This window comes from Microtus pennsylvanicus, chromosome 4 (genome assembly GCF_037038515.1).
Source record: "Microtus pennsylvanicus isolate mMicPen1 chromosome 4, mMicPen1.hap1, whole genome shotgun sequence".
Classification (NCBI taxonomy): Eukaryota; Metazoa; Chordata; class Mammalia; order Rodentia; family Cricetidae; genus Microtus; species Microtus pennsylvanicus.
In genome coordinates, this window is record NC_134582.1 from 84,319,140 (window position 1) to 84,339,932 (window position 20,793).

Genomic DNA, 20,793 nt, shown 5'->3' on the forward strand with positions numbered 1-20,793 from the left:
ACCCTGTGCTGGCCCAGCCTGCTCACCTCCTCCAGTCTAGACTTCCCACCTGTCTAAGCTACAGCCTTCTGGACAGCTTTAAGAATGCCCACACCTAGCCCCCCCCCCCCCAGGAGATTCCGAGTCATAGTCTAGCAGAGGATCCAAATGTCCATGTGATGCACAGGCAGAGAGAGCACATGGCTCCATGATAAACTGGCCCAGTGAGAGCTCTCTCTGGGGACTTTAGACACTTACTCTAGCTCAGCAGCCCTGTAGCTGAGCCCAGCCTAGAAAAGAATGGCTTACTCTAGCTGGTGAAGAAAAGCTCTAGCAGCACAGGGTACAGCTCCAGCAGGGTCCGGACTGGAGGCCCATAGGCTCCCACTGTCCCCACCCTGCACTCTTTGGTCCCTTTTCTTCTGAGACTCTTGTATCAAAGCCCTCTTGTCTCCAGCTTATACCTTGCTATATCCTGAATACCTGAGAATGACATCCCAGTATTTGGACACCTTAAGAAAGACTTTTGCAGGAAAAGGCAGCCCGGGCTCTGAGAAGAGGGTATGTGAGACGATTTCATGGCAAGCCCAGGCCCAGAATGGTGATGAATGGCGGTGAGAGCACACAGCACTGTGCAGACCAGGTGTCCCCTCCATGCTTCCCTCTACTGCTCAAGATGGCACATCGCCTTGTGTACAGGCTGAGGGACCCAGGCAGAGCTCCAACAGGGACCTGGAAAAGCTGCTGCACAAAGATTCTAGAGACAAAGGCCCTGGGGGGGGGGGGGGTCAAAGAGATGGAACAGCCCCGCTGGGGCTGGATAGGTAAGATTGGACAAAAGCTATCTCCTAGGCCAATGCCCCATGGACCAAGGGACATTTCCTGAGCCTGAGGAGAGGGAAGCAACTGTCTCCACTGCCCTCTGTATAAGCTGCCTCCTGAGCTGAAGTCATAATGGAAGGCCAAGTCACACAGCCCTGAGTTCTGCAGAAAGCAATGCTGAAGCCACCCTCATAATGCCTGCTCTGCCCCATGCACAATGCCTGGACTATGTTTTGCAGGCCAGCAGCTGCCCTGGCACTGTCGAGCTATGCCAGTCTCATGGACTTCTCAGAGCAGGGGCAGATCACTGTCAAGAACAAATAGCTCACTTATACGCTCTAGGTACAAAGCCCTAGTACAAAGCAGATCACAGGGAAATCCGCCATGAGGATCCTAAACACTGATGACAGGACCCCCAAGAGAGCCCACTTGAGCATGAGCTCTGCCCACCCATGCCATCTGGGTGACCCCAGACCCAGCTGGCCCATCTATCTACAAGGTTGCTGGAGAATCAATGAGCAGAGTTTAACCAGTCAGCATGGAAAATAATACTTTAATCCTCCAATTACCATACCCAAATCCCCTTCTTCTCCCACAGCGGTAAACACCAAGCAAACCAGCCTCAAGAAATTAACATATTTTCCTCCCTTTTCTTCAGCTATTTTTTTCCAAACAGTCAGTACTTAAAACAGAGCAAATAGACCATCAAAAAATGACCTATGCTCCAAATGGGAGACTTTGGGAGAGGAACTGCCTGCGGCAGGCTGAGGGGCTGGCTGGTCTCCGAGGCTCCGGCAGGCACAGCAGGCACGTGTGTGAGGATGGAAGCAGTGTCTGCAGAGCGCTCTCCCCAGACTTGGGGCACAAGGCCATGGCAGCTCTGGTTTCTCGTTAGCAGACAGCCCCCTCCTGGCCTCACAGATAAGGGCTCAAATGGCCCCATCTGTGTTCCATCTCCATGCCACCCAGAGTTCCCTCTCCACAGCAACCATAACAAGGTACCTGATGGCTAAGACCAAGGCCCCGTCTGCCCTCATCCCCTCATCCTGGGTGGTGCCAGGTTCACCCCATGTTCCAACTTTCCATGCCTTTCCATTGAGGTCACGGGGAATCCAGGGTGTTGGGGGAGAGGGTCTCTCAGACCCCGAGATCAGTTATCAAAGTGTTAGCTAACACATACTTCCTCCCAAAAGCCAGGCATTGCCACAACCATAGACCGTGTAAAGTCCTGCACAGGTCCACAGTCTGAAATGTGGAGGGGCTGTCACTTCCAATGGGGAAGAGGCCACAGCCAGGCTTCGCCATGTGGCCACCAAGACTTTCACTGCATCATATCAGGCTGAGCCAGGATCCTGTGCCCAAAGCCATGCACACCCCTCCCATCATGCTTCACTCCCACCAGGAAAGTGCCTGAGGCTGGCTGACTGTGAACACGATATTGCGCTCAAAACAGCAATCTATGAAATAAAATATGGCCAACTAATTTAGGAAAAGCTTGCTTCAATCAAGTCCTTAATCCACCTTACCGGAATCTTCATATCATCTACCAGCAGACCTGACCCAGGCCTCCACCTGCTGGAGCAGCCTTGGAGTTGGTGTGAGCTGTTGCCCAAGGCAGTCATCTGCATCCAAGAGAGGCCTATGAGACTTGCCTTCCTGAATATGAGGGATCATGAGGGACTGGCACTCACAAGTAAACATAGCTCAGTACCCAACAACTCCTTAGCAGCCCTGAGCCCAAGTTGGGCTCCTGAGTCAGGTCAATCCAGTGTTGTGGAATATTAGTTTACGATGTGTTACATTTGTTTACACTCTGGAGTATTTGTTTAATGATGCAAAGGTGTGTTACAATCTTTTATGTTACATTTGCTTAACCCAAAGAGTAAAAAAATACCAACTACAATCCAGAGCCTGGGCCTGCCTCTGCTACCTCCAAGTTGTGGGGCCGCGAGAAGGCTAAGTTCCCTGAACCTCAGTTTCCTCACCTATACAGCTGGAGTCCTAAGATATCATGAAACTAGAGAGTTGGGAGGGAACTACTGTCCCCGATGTGTTAGGAAGTGTAGGCTGTGCCCCTCAGTCAGCTGTCAGTGCACACCTGGAAATGCCATTAAAGTTTCGATGAGAAATGAACAATGGAAGTGCTTAAAACCCGAGCCAGCAATGTGTGAATCGAACGGGGGCCATCAAGGATGAAAGGAGGCCTATCCTGGCTGCTCCCCAAGCCCAGCTCTCTGCAATCAGAGGCTGGTCCCTGTCTGCATTACTGTATGACCAGTCCCGGGCTATCCTGAGCTCTAAGCGCTGCAGATGCAGTCAGAGCCCACCTGTTGGGGTTGTACTCGAGTGCCCCGACCTCCTCGCTGGCCTGCAGCAGGTCCAGGATGCCTGCGGCTGAGCTCCCACTCTCCTTCTTGACTTTGGCATTGCGGCCTGGCTTGGTGTCCGTGTCAATGTGCAGAGAGCCCTCATCAGAGGAGTCGTCACTCTGAGGAGCCAGATAGAGAGAGCAGCTGGTCAGGGTAAGACACTGGGGGAAGGGGGAGGGGGAGTCCTTCAAGAGGAAATGAGCTTTAAGGAGGTCTGGCCTAATGAATGCTACAGGATAGACTCAGGCTCATGCAATGGGCGAGGCTCTTATGAGACAGATATGTGTGCCAAGTCTTTCCTAGGGCTCTTGAAACCACAAAGGTTAAAGTGGTCTTTATACCCTCTGCCTCTTTTCTAAGAGGAAGCCCCAAATTCCATCAGGACGCTGTGACTTAAAACCTCTGGTCTAGATAAGCTTATCCCAGCAGGTGGTTCATGTTCTCCCTGGGCTCCCCAGAAAACCTCAGCAATGACCCTTTTCCCCAAGAGAGTCAGTCAAGGAGGTCATCTTAGTGTAAGAATCTGATGGCAGGAAACCACTCCGGGACTCCTCTACCTGGGGACAAGCTTTGCTGCATTTATCTCCCATGGAGCAGGCCCAGAGGAGCAGCTAATCCCCATGCCAAGGACTGAGCAAGACTTTGTCCTTCCTACGCTGAGCCCAGTCCATGGCAGGCGAGGGTGGATGTCCCTGCACATCCAGCAGAAGCGTGCTGCAGAGGCCGAGGGCAGAGCTGGTGGCTCACCTTGTATACTGCAGAGTCCAGCTTCGGTTTCGTGGTGGGCATGAGGAGCGCCTCCTTCTTGTCCAACAAGACTGAAAGCACAACAGACAGGAGTCAAGTGGAGGTCTCCGGGGTGTTGGCCAAGACCACCTGGAACCTCTTGCCCACGCCCACCACACTCACAGGACAAGTCCCTTTTGGGGGCGTTCTTCTTCCTCCTGATGGGAAACTCGTCTATCTTCAGCTCCCCATCATCGGAAACATACTCATACTCATCGCGCACGGGCTTGGCCTTGTCCTCTTTGAAGCTCTGCAAGGTCCCGAACACACCAGGGCTGCTCGGAGGCCTGAGGGCCTTGGAGCTAGAGTAGAAGGGATAGGTCAGTGGGTGACCCCAGGGCCCTGAGGCTAGCAGACAACAGAACCTTACGGGGACCTGGAAGAAAACATCCACCTGGAAGGCAAGCAGCTGGCCAGGGACTATGCAACCCTTAGTTTCAACTGGGGGAGTCTGCTCATGGGAAGGGACATGGCCCAATCCTATAGCTCCCTCCTTCCCTCCATGTCACCTGGTATGAGGCCCAGTCAAGCACTGTGGAGAAAAACCTAAACAACCGAAGTTCTGGAATGATCTACCCACTTTGGTTCTGACAAGCACAGCCTCCACCCTCCTTGCCAGCCTGCCAGAGTTTAAATCAAATCCAACTTTCATGTCTTTTGATGCATACTTATTTTTACAAAACAAACAACCAAAAACCAATAATACCTCAGGGCTGAGCCACAGGGCACCTCCACTGGGCTATAAAATATTGTGTCTCTCTTCTTGCTATGGCAAGGCAGGGATGCTGTTTCCCCCATGAGTAGATCAGGCTTAGGCCTCTCTGGACCTTCAGGACAGACTTTCTCAATAGGAAGGACAACAAGCTGAACAGAATGTTGGCCACATTGACAGAGAGCACACCAGGCCATAGTAGCCTCCAGCATCCTCGGAAAAGGCTGTGGTCCTGCTGTCTTGTTAAAGCACAGACCACCACACCCGTGCACATGCTTGTGCGTATGGCTCGAGAGGCTCATCTATTTTGTCTGCATATTCTGAACGCATGGCCCTGTCATAGAACTGATGTCTATGGAAAGCTTCTTTGAGACCCATAAATGACACTTCTAATGAAATGGCAGAAGCAGACTCATCCAATCAGGGTAGCAAGGCCAGGCCCGTGTGGGTTCCACTCCACCAAGTAACCACAAGTGCATCCACTTGGCCCCAGCCCTGTTCTCCATCTCACAGGACACGTCTGTCACCCCACACCATGTGGGGATTATGGATGTGGCACAGGTGCCTGTGTGGTATCTTCCTGCCCACAACTGAAACCGAGGCCGCAGTGACCATGCTGAGACTCACCTAGGTCCGAAGCTGGCATCTCCCCTTTCAGCTCAGCATCCCCGAGGCCCTCCACACCCAAATCTGCACCCTTCCCCATGGCATCCATCACAGCCATAAGTTTATGTGGACTCTTGCATTTACTGAGATTGTATCGTCCTGCCCTACTGGCCACTGGGCTCAGAGACCTGTGCCCTAATCCCTATTTGATCCTCAGCATTAATTCACACCAGCTACTCTGCCTCACTGGCCCTCACTATAGCTGTATTCCTCATGTACCCTGCAGACTGTTCTGGAAGCAGAAACAAAGGTGTTCCATGCAACAGAGTGGCAGTGAGCAAGTCAGTGACTCTGGAAAGAGCCACTGAAGGGTGTCAACCAAATGTACTGTGTGTGTGTGTGTGTGTGTGTGTGTGTGTGCGCGCGCGCGTGCACACACATGCAATAAGGGTATATAAATGTCTGTATATGTATGGTGTGTGAGGTGTATGTCTGGTATGGACAGTGTTGGTAGAGGTTATGATGAAATGTATGTTTGTGTGTATGATGTCATACATACATGAAGTACAATTTGGACTATCTACTGGTGTGTGCATGTGACAGATATGTCTGTGAGTACAGAACGATGCACAGTATTTGTCACGTGTAGTGTAGATTGCATGCACATTATGGGAACATGTATGTGATATGGGACATCTGCAGGTCCACCCTCACCCCTGCCCAGGCTCTCACATACCCCAGAAGTTTTCTGTTGGAGAAAGAAAAGGAGAACTTGTCCTTGTTCCCAGTCAGGGGTGACTTCTCCAACCTCTGCTCCTCCTCCATTTTCAGTAAAGAGTCAGGTTTGCTGTTCTGAAAGCAAGACCAAGGTTGTCCCTGAGCCCACTGGAATGAGGGGCTAGTATTCCAATCCATGTTAGTGGGTGTAACTGGGGACTAGAACATGCCCAGGAAAGCTGGTCATAGATGCTAATGCTGGTCTAGTCATCAGCATGCAGGACCCACCCTGGAGTGCTGCGCAGCCTCAGGAAATGGGAACCCAGACCATGAAGAAGGTGAAAGGACGGAGGAAGACAAGGAGAAGATGACACATTCGGGTTTGTTCCCACACTCTCCACAGAAAGTGGCTTATGGGAGGTCACGTGCACTCCAGATTCACACAGACTTTCCTAAGGCCCCACAGGTCTACACCCCACGCTCACCTTGTACTTCCACTTGGCCTCTGATTTGCTCTTCGTTTGCTCTCGGATTTCCAGCCTTTCCACGTCATTCTGTGTGTGGACTGTGTCCTTATTGGGAACACTCAGGACACTCTTTGGGGTCTGCAAACAGAACAGTCATGACCCAAAGGTGGACAGAGAAGGTGAATGGGCTGGGGTTACAATGGCACAGAAGCCCAGTGGCTCACTCCTGTTGGTCCACACATCTATCCATTCATCCACTTGTTCATTCATCCATCCATTCCTTCATCTGCCCATTTATCTATCTGTTCATTTAGGCTTCATTTCTCATTCAACCATCCACCACCTATCTGTTCTTCATCCACCTGTTTATCCATTTACCTACCTACCCGCCTGTCCATCTATCCATCCATCGTCCTTCAACTGACCAACCCACCCATCCACCTAACCTACTCATACATACATACATCCTTCTCTCCTTCCCTCCTTGCCCCAGAAAAACAGCACCAATGGAATATTACAAGGCATGGGCATGGCCCCCAAGATGTAGGAGAGAAGTGTACTCATCCTGGAAAGAGTTCACAACCAATAGTCCTTAATCTCATGGTTCAGTATGACCCTTCAGTGAGCCCATCTCTCTCTGTCCACCGGGGCTCAGGCCCTCATAACAACCCCTTCTCCTAACCCTCTGCCTTCCCCCAGTGTCCTCCTCAAACTGATGCCTTGTATATCTTCAGGGCCTTAGTCCAGAGGTGGGTTCTAGTACTTAAGAAAACTAAGCACCTAAACACCACCACCCTGCACCAATCCAGTGGACCTCCTGGGTGCTACCCTGCCACACATAAACATGCTGTGCTAGCTCTCTCCAGGGGCCTCACTGCTCTGCGGATCTGTCTGGGGTCTTGGCCTGATGTGCGGGCCTAGTGGCTGGCAGACAGGGAAGTATTTTGTTCAGATTTATCAATAGGCACACCCTGGACCCCTGTACTCTCTGGAGACCATACTCCACAGCTGGTCTCCCCTCCCCACCCAGTAACAAAGGAAAGCAAAAACATGTCAGTCCTTGCTGTTCCCTCTGGTGTGACCTCAGCACATTAGGGGGAAAAGCTCAAGGGCCCCACCTTTCCTTTCTTGGGTGGCTCCATCTTGGTCAGCGCCTCCTTTGTGTGGGCCTCAAGCAGATCCAGGTTGGGGATGGTGGGTGAGGCTGACTCTTTGCACTTCTTCCCTTTCTTCTTGCTTCCATCCTTGAGCTTCAGGGTTTTGGGGGGTTTGGGGGGCTTGGAGGGCTTGGGGATTTTGGATGGCTTGGGCATCTTCACAGTCTTGGGTGTCTTTTTTTTGGACACTTTCTCCAGAAGGGATCGAGGTGGGGTAGCCTCAATAGGAGATGGCGGTTCCTCCTTCTCCCGGTCCCCATCACAGACCTCATCTGAGGAGGCGACAGCATTTACTTCAGGTCGGACAGTTTTGGAGGTGTTCTGGTGTGGGAAAAGGAGAGGATCATTTGTGTTCCCTCTAGACCATGACAGGACTCGGGGGACCCTTACAGTCAGAAAGGAGCACACAGCCCACACCATATGACATCCATATTTGCTCCACATTGTCAAGGGGCATGCTGCATGCTCACACGCTGTCCAATAACACAAGACATGTCCACAGAACCCTAGAGCCCCATGTGTGACACAGGCTCAGATCCTCCAGACTCAGGAGAACAGGGACTCAGACTGGACTCAGGGTTCCCCACTCTTCTCTCCCTTCGCCTTTATCCCCAAGCACTCTCCACACACTGGGCACAACACTAATGCAGAGAAAGTTCCCTGGCAGGCTCGTCCCAGGGGTCTGTCACCCTGGCATGGCGTTACCTCGCTGAGCCTGATCTCTTTGGCCAGGTCCTTGATGAGCTGCGAGGGCCGGAAGTGCTCGGGGAGCTCGTCCTCGTGCTCTGCCAAAGCCTGTGGAACAGTGGGGTCAGTGCCAACCTGGCCACCGCAGTACCTCAGTCATTCCCATGGGGTGAGAGGCTGCCATGGAGCCCTTAAGGCCTGGTGCCCAAGATCCTGGGCCCTGTCTCTGTGAGCTGCTTCTGTTAGTGGAAAAGACTGGGTCTTGCCTGATGCCACCACCAGCTAGCTGACTATGGAGTGAATGTGGCCAGCTTTCTCTTCCTGACTATGTAGTTAAGGTGAGGTGGGAGGGACCCCTGGACTGTCCCAGCTCTGAGTCTCAAGAAGATGGCAGCCATTGAATGGTCCCAGGAGAACACTGGCAGTCCACTCCACCAGGCCCACACATGGGTAGAAACAGGCCATGGACATGGTTCCCTACCTGGCCTCTGCTAAGGCTCTCTGAGACCTCCCATTTTTCTCTGTGACCTAGAAGTGGCCCCTTGTCCCTCAAGTAGCAGGTGAACAGGCACTCTGCATAGCGAGAGCCCCTAGCAGGAGACAATATCACAAGGTTACCCTAGGCTAGGCCAGACTCATTTCTCCTTCTGTAGCAACAATCCAGGCAAGAGGAGAAAGTCAGTGGAACCCTTTCATCCCCGTGACCTCTGAGAAACAGTTCCCAGGGGCTGGAGGAAACCAGTGCACAGGAGAGGATAAGGAGGAGATAAAGGTACCCCCAGGTCACAAAGCAAGTTAGCTGGGAGGCTACATCCACAGACTGTGTGGATGCTGAGTAACAGGAGCCATGAGTGCATCCCTAGCACTTCCTGTCCAGATCCAGATGTGTGGTCAATGCACCAGCCCTTCCTGGGGCCCTTCCTGCCCTCTCCAGGTTATCAGAAACTTGTCCTAGCCAAAACTCCTGAGGGAATCTAGCCCTGGGGCCAATAACCCCAGGCTGGCCCAGACGACCTACATCTGTCCAACACACCCCTCAGGGGATCATGGTTAGTGTCAGCAGGCCAGCTTAGGCCAGCCTGGGGAAGACAGTGCCTACACTTGCTCTGTAGGACACAGGCTTGCTCTCTTCCCCACCCACTCCCTGTTCCCTCAGACAAGAACACAAGTGAGCGCTCCCTACCTGCTTCTTCGTCCATGACCTAAAAGCACCATTGAGAATTTTAGCTCCTTGGACTAAATGTGGGGGCAGCTGTTTCCCAGACTTGTGAGAACCTGGGAAGGACACGACAGGTTAGTGTGGTGGCTGCTTAGCCTGCCCCAGCAAGAGGCCTTCCAGAGGTCACTGCTCCAGGGCACCAGCCCAACTGCCAACGGTTCTCCTTGGAATCTGGGGGACCCGACCACCTGGCACCTGCCCTGCAGGGAAATGACTGACCTTCCATCTCTTCCCATCCCACATGAAGCTTACCAAACAGGGCCTTGGACAGGCCTTGTCTATTTCCCCTCTCTGCTCAGGACCCCCAAGCCCTGTCTAGGTGGGTCAGAGCTTACACCAAGACCCCAGGGACCCTCTTATCCTGTGTCCTAAGGAGGCATGACCAGGGCTCACAAAGGGCCAAGATGTCCCTTAGACCAGGACTGCAGGCTCAAGTCACCCAACCTGGAGTGACAGGTACCTTTGAATGCTTCCAATAGGTGCTTCCCCATGTACCAGCAGGCAGTTTCAAAGTTGGGAAACTGAGTCAGGCTGCCTAGTTTTAACCTTCTTTCCACCTCATATGCCCTGGAAGCCACAGAAAAGAAAGAATCAGTGCAGGGAGCATCAAGTAGGCCACACCAAAGGGAGCCAGCTCAGCCTCCCCTGGACCTGAAGAGATCCAAAGTGATGGCCACTCTGAGTTGAAGCAGTGGGTTATGGTTACTAGAGAGGTTGGCCATAGTCCAAGAAAGATGACAACAGCCTTCCTGATCCCAAACCACCACTAGGCTTGCCCTAGCCCAGACCAAGGAACCCATTCCTCCTTCCCTCAACACAGAGATGTTAACATAGCAACCCATAGCTGAGTCCAGCCAGGAGTCTGGCTATGGTGCCCGTTGGGCAGCCTGGTCCAAGGGTAGACAGCACTGCAGGAGTTCCTACCTCATCTGCATCTCCACACTAAGGCTGTGGAGGAAATGTCCAGCGAAGGCCAGGCAGTCCACGGGCGTGAGTGTGGCATATATCCAGCCTGAGGGAGACATGCAGAGCTGTGGCTAGCTTCTACCTTCTTCCCATAACTGTTTTCACCTTCCCCACTCACCACGGACTACAGCTCCTACTATCCCAGGCCTTGCCTCATTGTTCCTCCCTGCCAGGTAGGAACCTCTGAGAAAGACAGAGAGTGGAGTGTGTCTGAGGTAACACCCCAGTACCAGACAGATAGAAACTGAGGCTTCGGAGCCAACCAGACATAGTCAGGACACACCCGGGCAGCCCAGCATCAGGAGAGGGAGCCCAATCTCGGACCTGCCCACACAGGGGTGAGAAGAGGCAGGGCTGGAATTGTCACTCTTCCTAGAGGCTGAGATTTGTCTCTAAGTTATTCCAGGGGGATGGAGCTTGGGCCAGAATCCAGAGAACTAAAAGGCCTCCCAAAGTAAGTGTGAGGATGGCTTCAGGGAAGGAAGATCCTAGAGCCAGAGGCAGAGGCTGAGTTCAGTCAGGTTCTGGGGCCTCATTTGGATCCTGATTTTAAACAAAAAGCCATATACATAATCATAAGGAAAGGCCCCAGCTCCTGCATGGGACAGTGGGGCCTGCGCCCCACTCTCAAGATGTGGTCAAATTACTTTAGAGGGAAGGAGTCTTTCAGAGTGGACTCTTCAGCTCTGGGATTCACCCTCCCAGGAGAACGTGGCAACCTCAGCTGCTCAGGGCATACTTTATTATATTAGTTTAAGCGTTCCTTAGAAACACTTCTAATACCTACCCTCCTCCTCCAGAGCTACTGACTGAGCCAGGTCTCCCATGCCAAAACCAGCTGCCACACAGTCCTGAGGAAACCTGGTGCTGGCTACGGCAGGTCCAACCACCCAGGCCTCCTGCTGTGAAAGGGCCACTGCTGGTCCTTCCATAAGGGCTGGGCCAGTCAGGGACAGCAAGGCACTCCAGCATGAAGAATAGGCAGTGAGTATGACAGCCATCAGCCTGGGTCCTGCATACTCACCTGAGGGGATGAAGAGGGTCTGTCCCTGCTTGACAGTGCACTTATAGCACTTGTCCACCTGGTCGGCAAAGAACATCTCACTGTGGTTGGAGGCTGACCGCCAGCGCTCATACAGGGAGATGTTGGCTGAAGCTGGCCGGATGAGATAGAAGATCTTCTCCCCCTGCAAAAAGAGCTCACTGGTAGAGCCGCAAGACCAGGGGTGTGGGGCAGAGGCCCCCTGGTGCTGGGCTGCTGAGGTGGAAGATAATCTGCTGGGTGCTGAGGATGCTGGGTGGGGGCAGAGCCCACCGGGTGCTGAGGATGCTGGGGTGGGGGCAGAGTACACTGGGTGCTGAGGATGCTGGGGTGGGGGCAGAGTACACTGGGTGCTGAGGATGCTGGGGTGGGGGCAGAGGACACTGGGTGCTGAGGATGCTGGGGTGGGGCAGAGTACACTGGGTGCTGAGGATGCTGGGTGGGGGCAGAGCCCACCAGGTGCTGAGGATGCTGGGTGGGGGCAGAGCCCACCGGGTGCTGAGGATGCTGGGGTGGGGGCAGAGCCCACCGGGTGCTGAGGATGCTGGGGTGGGGGCAGAGTACACTGGGTGCTGAGGATGCTGAGTGGGGCAGAAGTCATAGGGAGCTGGGGAACACTGGGATAGATGGAGACCCCCAGGGTTCTGGTAACATTACAAATGGGGTAGAGTCTACAGGTGCTAGAGACTCTTTCCCAGGGAATATAGCCTACTAGAAGCTGGGCACAGAGGCAGGCAGCAGGGTCCACCAGTGCTAGGGACAATGGGCACCCTTCTCAGCCTGCCGGGGTCAGGTGATGGGTTCTGACCTAAAAAGCATCCTTACAGGCTCGCCACTCCCACCTGCAATACTGTTTTAATTTTGGAAGTCTGCCTGTTAGGGAGGTTCTAGGTGTGTGAGCCTGATTTGGTCAGGAGCAGTACACACATTATTCCACGGCACCACAAATCCCATGTGTGCCCGGGGGTAATAAAAAAACGCAAACTGCTGGGGGCTGGAGTGATGGCTCAGCAGTTAAGAGCACTGCCTGCTCTTCCAAAGGTCCTGAGTTCAATTCCCAGCAACGACATGGTGGCTCACAACCATCTGTAATGAAATCTGGTGCCCTCTTCTGGCCTGTAGACAGAATACTGAGAATACTGTATACATAATAAATAAATCTTAAAAAAAAAAAAACTGCCACGCAGCAAGTCTTTAACAGGTCTGCTCTCGAGAGCTTCAGGGCTTTCAGACTGGAATAATGATAGACATCATTTCCCGGGTGGTCATGTGCGAGCCCGGCCAGGCTCTGCACCCAGAGCAGAAAGAGCCTCATCCTCATGCTCTGGGAACAGACACCATGATGACTTCTTAGAGTCTCACAGAGCCAGAAAGGGTGTGAGTCCAGCACCCTGGGTCCAGCACTGCTAGTCTGCAGATGTATAGTTTCTGCCGGCAGAGCCCAAGCTCAGGGTTTCTGTTGTTCTATACATCTTGTTCTCTTAAGTCCCCCTTTGCCTCCATGATAAGCCCCTCTACCCTCCCTACTGGCTCAGGTACCCGCCATCTTGCCTGCAGATGTCAGTGTAGTTGCTGAGAGGTCTTCCCAGCACCTCTGCACTCTACTTGGGGCATTAGGTGACCCAGTGGCCTCCCATAATTGTTAATGAGCCCTAAGGACATTAGAAACGGGAAATACATATATGTCACTAGTACCTCTACCCATACACATCTAGTGGGCTTCCTGCCCCAGAACTGGCCATCCCAGTATTCCCCCTACACTGGAAATGGGTAACTTCCTGGCCACAGACAGGGCTTGGAGGGGCTGTAATCTTGAGGACAGAGAATAGGAGGCAAAGGGTGAGCTATGTTTTGAGAGATGTGGCTCACCTTGAGGACATGGTACCAGGCCGAGGCACCCCCAGAGTCTATGTGGAAGTCGGTGTAGCTGTCCTTCACACAGATCAGGCAATACTTGGTCACCTTGGGCTTGGCCAGCAGGGCGTCATCAGGCCAGTAGTTTTCCACCCACGACAGTTTCTTCACAATGTCAGGTGGCTCCACAAAGCTGGACATTCTGGGGCCATAAAAGGAAGCAGTCAAGGAATGGGGCCCAGAGCTTCCATTTTTAATGCATTCTAAGGTAGGAACAGTACAAGGCTCCTTCCACATGCTACCTCGTAAATCTGCAGGCCCTGGGCAGCCATCTCACTTTATAGGGGAGTAAACCAAGAGCTCCAGAGGGTGGAAGGAGTCCAGTCACTGTGTGGGGCTGCGGAGGCCACAGAGGATATTGTCTCTACCCCAGGAAGAGGGGTGAGCCTTTAAAGTGGCCCACTGGAGTTGGTATCACAAGATTCTCTGAAGAAATGTTTCTTACATGGCCCAGTGCCTCCTGTACCATTTGAAGAAAAGCCACCTCTCTCTGGGGCAAACATAGGCAGACCAGAGATTCCCTGTCACATTTAGTTGTTGTCAAATCAGCTATGTCACTTTCAGGGAAGGTAGGAAAAGGCAGAGGTGACCTGATGTGTTGGTTAGTTTCTTTCAACTTTACACAAGCCAGAGTCATCTGACAAGAGGGAACCTCATTTGAGAAAATGCCTTCATCAGACTGGCCTGTAGGCAAGCCCCACAGCGTTCTTCCATGGCCTCTGCTGCAGTCCCTGTCTCCAGGCTCCCTCCCTGACATCCCTGCATGATGGACCATAGCTATAAAATGAAATAAACCCTTTCCTCCCCAACTTACTTTTGGTCATGGTGTCTTTCACAGCAACAGAAGATAATCTAATACACCTGGGGTTTATTGAAATGTCAGCCCCCATGTGCAGTGACAGAGAAGCAGATTTGAATGTTCTTGCTGCCTCGGGCCACACAGGGTCTGTCATGCCTCTACACCTAGCCCACAAATCTCTACTTTGCCTCTGTTGAAGTCTACGTACACCCTAACCAGGCTGTCTGGAGTAGTTCCGTATAACCTGATCCTCTGTGTCCATCTTACATATGAGACAGCCTTTCCCATACCTAGGTAGGACTCCAGCACCGCTGACAACCCCTAGTCCCTAACCTCTTTCCACACCCTTAATATGACCCATGCAAGTTCTGCAGTTGGGGACTACCTCTCTGTGGGACAGGCACTGTATGTGTGCAGTGTTATGAGTGTATGTCACAGATTGTGCTTCTGTGTTTGCGTGTCATCTCAGCACACCATCGCTGTGTGTGAGGAGCATGTGCCTCTGGAAGGGCCTCATTCATACTGCCTCAGAGGCTTTCTCTGGGAGTGGGGTGGTTTCCTTTTTGCTTCTATTTCATCTGAGTTGTTGCAGTGCGCTTTAAGAGAAAGGAGAATCAAGCCTGCATGGTGATTTCTGGGCAACTCACAGGACAGCAGCAGGCCACTCAGAGTAGGACACCAAGTCAGGCCTTGCAGCATATACCCAGGGCAGAACCCCAAGCAAGGCCTCACAGTCCCCACACCAGGGTAGAACACTGAACCAGGTTTCACAACCCCAGAACCCCATGCAAAACCCAGAGTCAGCCCTTAGAGTCCTGACGGCATCCTGAGAACTGGAGACTGGGGACATTGACCCTGAGCCAGCCCACCAAAGCCCACCCCAGAGCAGCCTGTCACCTGGTGTCTGAGAATTCGAGGTTGGTCACATTGAGGACACGCTTGCGGTTGGTGCTATAGTAATAGTCCACAAATTCTTTCAACTTCATTTTGCAGTCTTTCTGCTTTGTGACGTCTGTCACATCCACGCTTCTCTCTGGCCCTGGGGAGGAAGTGGGAAGACATGAGCATGCCAGGAAAGTACTATGGCCTCCCTAGAAGATGTGATGAGGGTGGACACTTACATGTCCTTGGTTGCCCTTGTACACTCTCCTGTGGGCAGTGCCCCCACAGAATAGATAAGGGTTGACCTTATCTCCTCTACCTACAATTGCTGTGGATTCAAGTAACCGATGCTCCTTTCTTGGACCTAGTAATATAACACTGTGAAGTAGTGAATCTCTTCTCAGTTAGAAAGACCATGTCAGAAAATTAATATACCGGTGCATAGTCAACATAAGTTGGAGATAACAACAGACATTTTGAAGATAACATCCAGAATAATATTAAAATCCAGGAGCCCTGCATTTCAAAGGCATTTGTTTGGTATGGCTACACAAAGGCTTGGTCCCACCCTGTGCTGCTATTTGGAGGTAGAGAAACATTTAGGAAGTAGGGAGGATGCTAGATCACAGGGAAATTCTGTGGAATGATCCTCTTGGACACTGTAAAGATTTATCACTCATATTGGTTCAATAAAACACTGACTGGTCAGTAGCCAAGCAGGAAGTATAGGCCTGATGACCAGATGACCAGACTATGATGGGAAGGGGAAGGGCAGAATCAGAGGAGTCGCCAGCAGATGAAGAGGGAGCAGGAGATACATGGCAGAGCATAAATAAGAAACAAGGGTTAACCTAAAATGTAAGAGCTAGCTAGTAACAAGCCTGAGCTATTGACCAAGCATTTACAATTAATATAAGCCTCTGTGTAGTAATTTGGAAAGCAGCTGCTAGGTATTTGGGAACAGGTAGATGGGAGAGAAACGCCCAATTACAGGGAAGTCCCTGGAGAGAATTGTAGGACTCTTGTTCCTTCTTCCTTTGCTTCCTCATCTCATGGGTATAGTATATGATCAGTTTGCACCATCACACACAATCTTATTAGGGATGCAAAACTTTGGGACCCATGATTATGGACTTGTAGCTATAGAACCATAAGTTCAAATAACCTTTCCCCCTTTGTAAAATGTTTGTCTCAAATATTTTATTACAGTGGTAGAATTCTAATACAGAACTAATATAGGCACCAACTTGCTGTTCTGATTAATTGATAACTAGAGGAGAGAACACTTATTTTGTCCTTTCTGTAGCTGATGAGGAAAAGACGAAGCTCTTCAAATAACCAAGGATAGAAAAGTCATGAGAGAGAGAGGAAGAAACAATACAGAATGGACAGGCAAACATGCCCTTTGTACAGGTCAACAGTGGCTGCTCAAACACAAGGTGGAAGTTCTGGGACATCTGTGGACAAGAAGCCTGGACACCAGGCCCCACTGACCATGGCAGCATCATTACAGGTGTGTGTTAGGCACTGTAGGTGTCCTCAAAGATGGAGGAGCACCCACTGGGAAGGGAGAGACACAAATCCTTGAGTGAGAATGCAAGGCCTGTAAGCCAGAGCTCATGGGAAAACACCCAGGACACAGAGAGCTGCTGGATGCCACAGCAGGGGCTCTGACAACCAATCACATCCTGGAGATGAGAAATTCTGTTGGGCCCACAAAATTGACAAAATGGCAGGGGTGTGAGTCTGTCACAAAAGAATATGTAAGGGACATGAAAACTCATGTGTCCTGTTTAATTCTGAGTCAAATGACCCAATGTAAAGAGTCTTTTGTATTTCTGGAGCTAAAACCCAGAACTTTGCACATGTAAATGGGTGCATTGTGCACATCATGTATGTGAATGCAGGTGTGCATGTGGAGGTCAAAAGACAACTCTCAGGAGTTGTCTCCACTCCTACTCTTTGATCTTTGTTGCTACTCCAGACTAGCTGGCTGTGAGCTTCTGGGTAATTCCTGTCCCAGGCTTCCATCTCACAGGAGGGGTGCTGGGATTATAGATGCACACTACCACATTAGCTTGTCACGTAGGTTCTAGGAATGTGAAACTCAGGTCGTCATTACATGGCAAGCCTTCTCAGCAACTCTAAACAGGAATTCTCTGAGGGAACTGGGGAGAATTAGGTCAAAGTATAAGCGTATCCAACCTGCAGCCCACAGTCACATGTATCCCAGGATAGCCAAGAATGTGGCCCAACACATTTGTAGATGATAACATCATGTCACAGTGTCAGAAGACACCCCTGTGACTCTATCATGGAATTATCAATGTGGAGCAGTGACTGAATTGCAAGTATATTTAAAACCATATTCAATTAGCACTGGAGTTCATGCGCAAACGATATAGTCAAACGTAGGTCTTCAAACACTTTAAGGGAAAAAAGTTAGGGGACGAGAAAATCAACCCACAACTGGTGGGAGGGTGTGGCCAACAGCCAGGTGCACAGGCTTGCTGTTTGTCTCTTTCTTTTGTGTATTTAAAGTATTCCACGTGCCAGGTGTGGTAGCAGAGACAGGCAGAGCTCTGTGAGTTCAAGGCCAGTTTGGTCTACATAAAGAGTTCCAGACCATCTAGAGCTACACAGTGAAGCCCTGTCTCAAACAAACAAATCTTCATGAAAGTCTTGGAGATGGGTCATTGGGTAAAGCAAAGTATTTACATCTTCTGAACTCAGATTCTTAGCACTCATTTACAGTGGAGAGTGTGGCCTGTGATGCTGCACTGGGAAAGAGAAGCGGGGACAGCCACAGAAGGATCACTGGGGCTCCAGGCTCAGTGGTAGATCCTGGCTCAGGAGCCTTAAGCCTTACCTACTCTCATCAGACAAGGATAAGGCCAGGGTGCTTATACACAACACAGTTCCTCATCCCAACACCTCCCTACCCCAGGCTCCTATAAGATACACAAAGGACAGTACTCACCCACATAGTTCTCCACGTCACTCACATAGAATGTCGGCGCAGGAACAGATAGGCCCAGTCCATCTTTCTTGGGGACAAGGATGGGCTCGGTGAAGCCATGCTCCTCCATGTAGCTCACAGTGAGCTGGCTGCCTGGTACACGGGACACCACATCTTCAGCACTGTGGAGAAAGGGTGGGTCCGGCACCTCAGGATACCTGGCTATGTGCCGCCCATGCTCCAGGAGGTTGGCCTGCCACAGCACCCTGAAAACTACTAAGATAGCTGTAGGCAAGTTTGTGGTGCTGATTCCGGCCACCCACCACTGAGAGCAAGGCACACAGGTCCACTGGTAACTGTGATGGAACATGGAAGGCAGGTACCACAATGATGAGAGACAGAAAAACTCTACTATGTTCCTGTATGCTGGCCACCCTTTCCACAGAGAGACACCATCACCTAGATGAATCAATCTCTCTCTCTCTCTCTCTCTCTCTCTCTCTCTCTCTCTCTCTCTCTCCTCTCTCTCTCTCTCTCTCTCTCTCTCTCTCTCTCTCTCTCTCTCCTCTCTCTCTCTCTCCTTTCTCTCTCTTGCACCCCTACATGGCAAAAAGAAAGCACAACAAATCCTTCTACTTCATCTTGTAGAATCTGTTAAAACTCACAAGCTGATCTAAAAGTCCATGGACCTCATGAGGGATCCAGAATAACAAACACAATCTTGAAAACATAGAGCAAAGGTTCAGGACCCACAGCTCTCTACTCCACAACTTACTACAGGAGTCAAGTGTGCTCCTGGCACAAGAACAAACATGGACAGTACCTCGAATTTTGTTCAGACATAAATGAAGACACTTACGAGCAAATGATTTCAACAAAGATGGCAAGACCATCTAATAGCAAAAGGTAGTCTTTCCAACAAGTGATATTGGTGGGAGGGGGAAGGAAGTTAGATTTTACTCCATTCTATATGCAAAAATTAACTCAACATGTATCAAAGTACATACTAAATGCTACAACTACAAACCCTTTAGGAGAAGACAGGAAGATAAATCTTCATGATCTTGGATTTTGCGAAGGCTTTAGATCGCAACAAGAGCACAAGAAACAATTGGAAGATTAGATAAAACCAACAACATCAAAAGTACTTTCTGCTTCAAAGGCCACCATCAAGAAAGCAAAAAGACAAACTATGGGGCAGGAAGTCTCTGCCAGTCATGCGCAAGGAGTATCCATCGAGAATATGGAAAGAGGAGCTGGAGAGAGAACACTGCCAGGTGGTAACTCCAGCTCCTGAGGATCCAATGCCCTCTTCTAGACTCTACAAGCTCCTCTACTTATGAATATATAGGGCCACACAGACACAAACACATACACAGAATTCTTAAAAGGCATTACAATGTGCAAAGAACCTTTACAGGTCAACGACACAAATATTATTTTAAAAGGTATAAGGGGGTGGTGCTGGAGAGATAGCTCAGTGGTTAAAAGCACTCATTGCTCTTGCTGACGCCCCGTGTTTGGTTCCTAGTACCTACATGACAGCTCAAACCCACTCATAATTCCGGGTTCAGGAGATTTGCTGCCTTCTTCTGACCTCCATGGGCACTGAAAATGCACGTGGTGCATGCACGCACGCGCACACACACACACACAGAGGCAAAACACTCATAAAGTAAATTTTAAAAACTTTGAATATGAGGCAAGATCAGTGAGATGGCTCAGCAGATAAAAGTCCAGGCCTGTTCATGCACATGAATGCATTTACACACATATGCAAATAAATATATAAATATAATAAACAATTTTCAAGTGTGAGGCAAAGGGCTGGGGGGATTCCATCGAGAGAGAGAGAGAGAGAGAGAGAGAGAGAGAGAGAGAGAGAGAGAGAGAGAGAATGAATGAATCATGCCAGTTAAACAACACCTAAGATTATACTCTGGCCTCCAAACGCAGGTGCACACGTGTGTGTACACACACAGTGTATGAGGCAAAGAATCTCAGTAGACTCCCTAAGAAGAGAAAAGCCCACATGTAAATTAAAAATTGTTCAACATCTCTAGTCATAAAAGGCATGCAAGTCAAAATATAAGAGACCACTTCACACCCACAGGACGGCTGGCCAGATCCAAAAGCTAGACAGGAAGGGGAACTGGAGAACTCCCTCCTGTAGGCTGGCGGGAATGTCACATGATGCCACCGCCTTGCAAAGCATCCTGGTGGTTCTCAGACTATTACACACAGAATTTCCATCTGACCCAGTGGCTGCACGCTAACAAATGGAAACATGACCACACAAAAACGTGGGTCTAAATATTTAGACCACAATTATTCACAGTAGTCAGAAAGCAAAAATATGAAAACAAAAACAGAAACAGCCCAAATGGCCATCAGCTGAATGATATAAACAGCAAGTGGTCCAGCCAGCCAGACAATGGGATATTATTCAACCAAAAAGAGAATGAAGTCCTGACAAATGCTACAATGTGGATGAGCCTTGAAAATAATCAGATTAAAAGAAGGCACCCAAATACTGGGTGATTCTATTTCTAGGAAATGTCTCAGATTTACACATGAGAAAATGGGCTCAGAAGGTAAAGGTGCTTGTGGATTCTCAAGGCCATGGGGAACGAGAAGTTGGCAGGATTTTTTTGTGGAGATGAAAGGCTCTGAAGTTGACTAATAAAGATGCACACACCTGTGAGGATGT

General features: G+C 50.5%; 1 protein-coding gene across 1 annotated transcript in view; it reads right to left on the reverse strand.

Moving 5' to 3' along the window:
* Phf2 (PHD finger protein 2) overlaps window positions 1-20,793 on the reverse strand; it is a 75,299-nt gene that overhangs the window by 7,974 nt on the left and 46,532 nt on the right. Inside the window, exons 4-17 of the mRNA XM_075969679.1 lie at window positions 18,105-18,265; window positions 15,140-15,281; window positions 13,399-13,585; window positions 11,512-11,674; window positions 10,446-10,533; window positions 9,982-10,088; window positions 9,486-9,577; window positions 8,321-8,410; window positions 7,577-7,936; window positions 6,477-6,596; window positions 6,011-6,126; window positions 4,080-4,258; window positions 3,918-3,988; window positions 3,129-3,289 (exon numbers count right to left, since the gene is read on the reverse strand). Of these exons, the coding sequence (XP_075825794.1) occupies window positions 3,129-3,289; window positions 3,918-3,988; window positions 4,080-4,258; window positions 6,011-6,126; window positions 6,477-6,596; window positions 7,577-7,936; window positions 8,321-8,410; window positions 9,486-9,577; window positions 9,982-10,088; window positions 10,446-10,533; window positions 11,512-11,674; window positions 13,399-13,585; window positions 15,140-15,281; window positions 18,105-18,265 (2,037 nt within the window). The remainder of the gene's footprint in view (window positions 1-3,128; window positions 3,290-3,917; window positions 3,989-4,079; window positions 4,259-6,010; window positions 6,127-6,476; window positions 6,597-7,576; window positions 7,937-8,320; window positions 8,411-9,485; window positions 9,578-9,981; window positions 10,089-10,445; window positions 10,534-11,511; window positions 11,675-13,398; window positions 13,586-15,139; window positions 15,282-18,104; window positions 18,266-20,793) is intronic.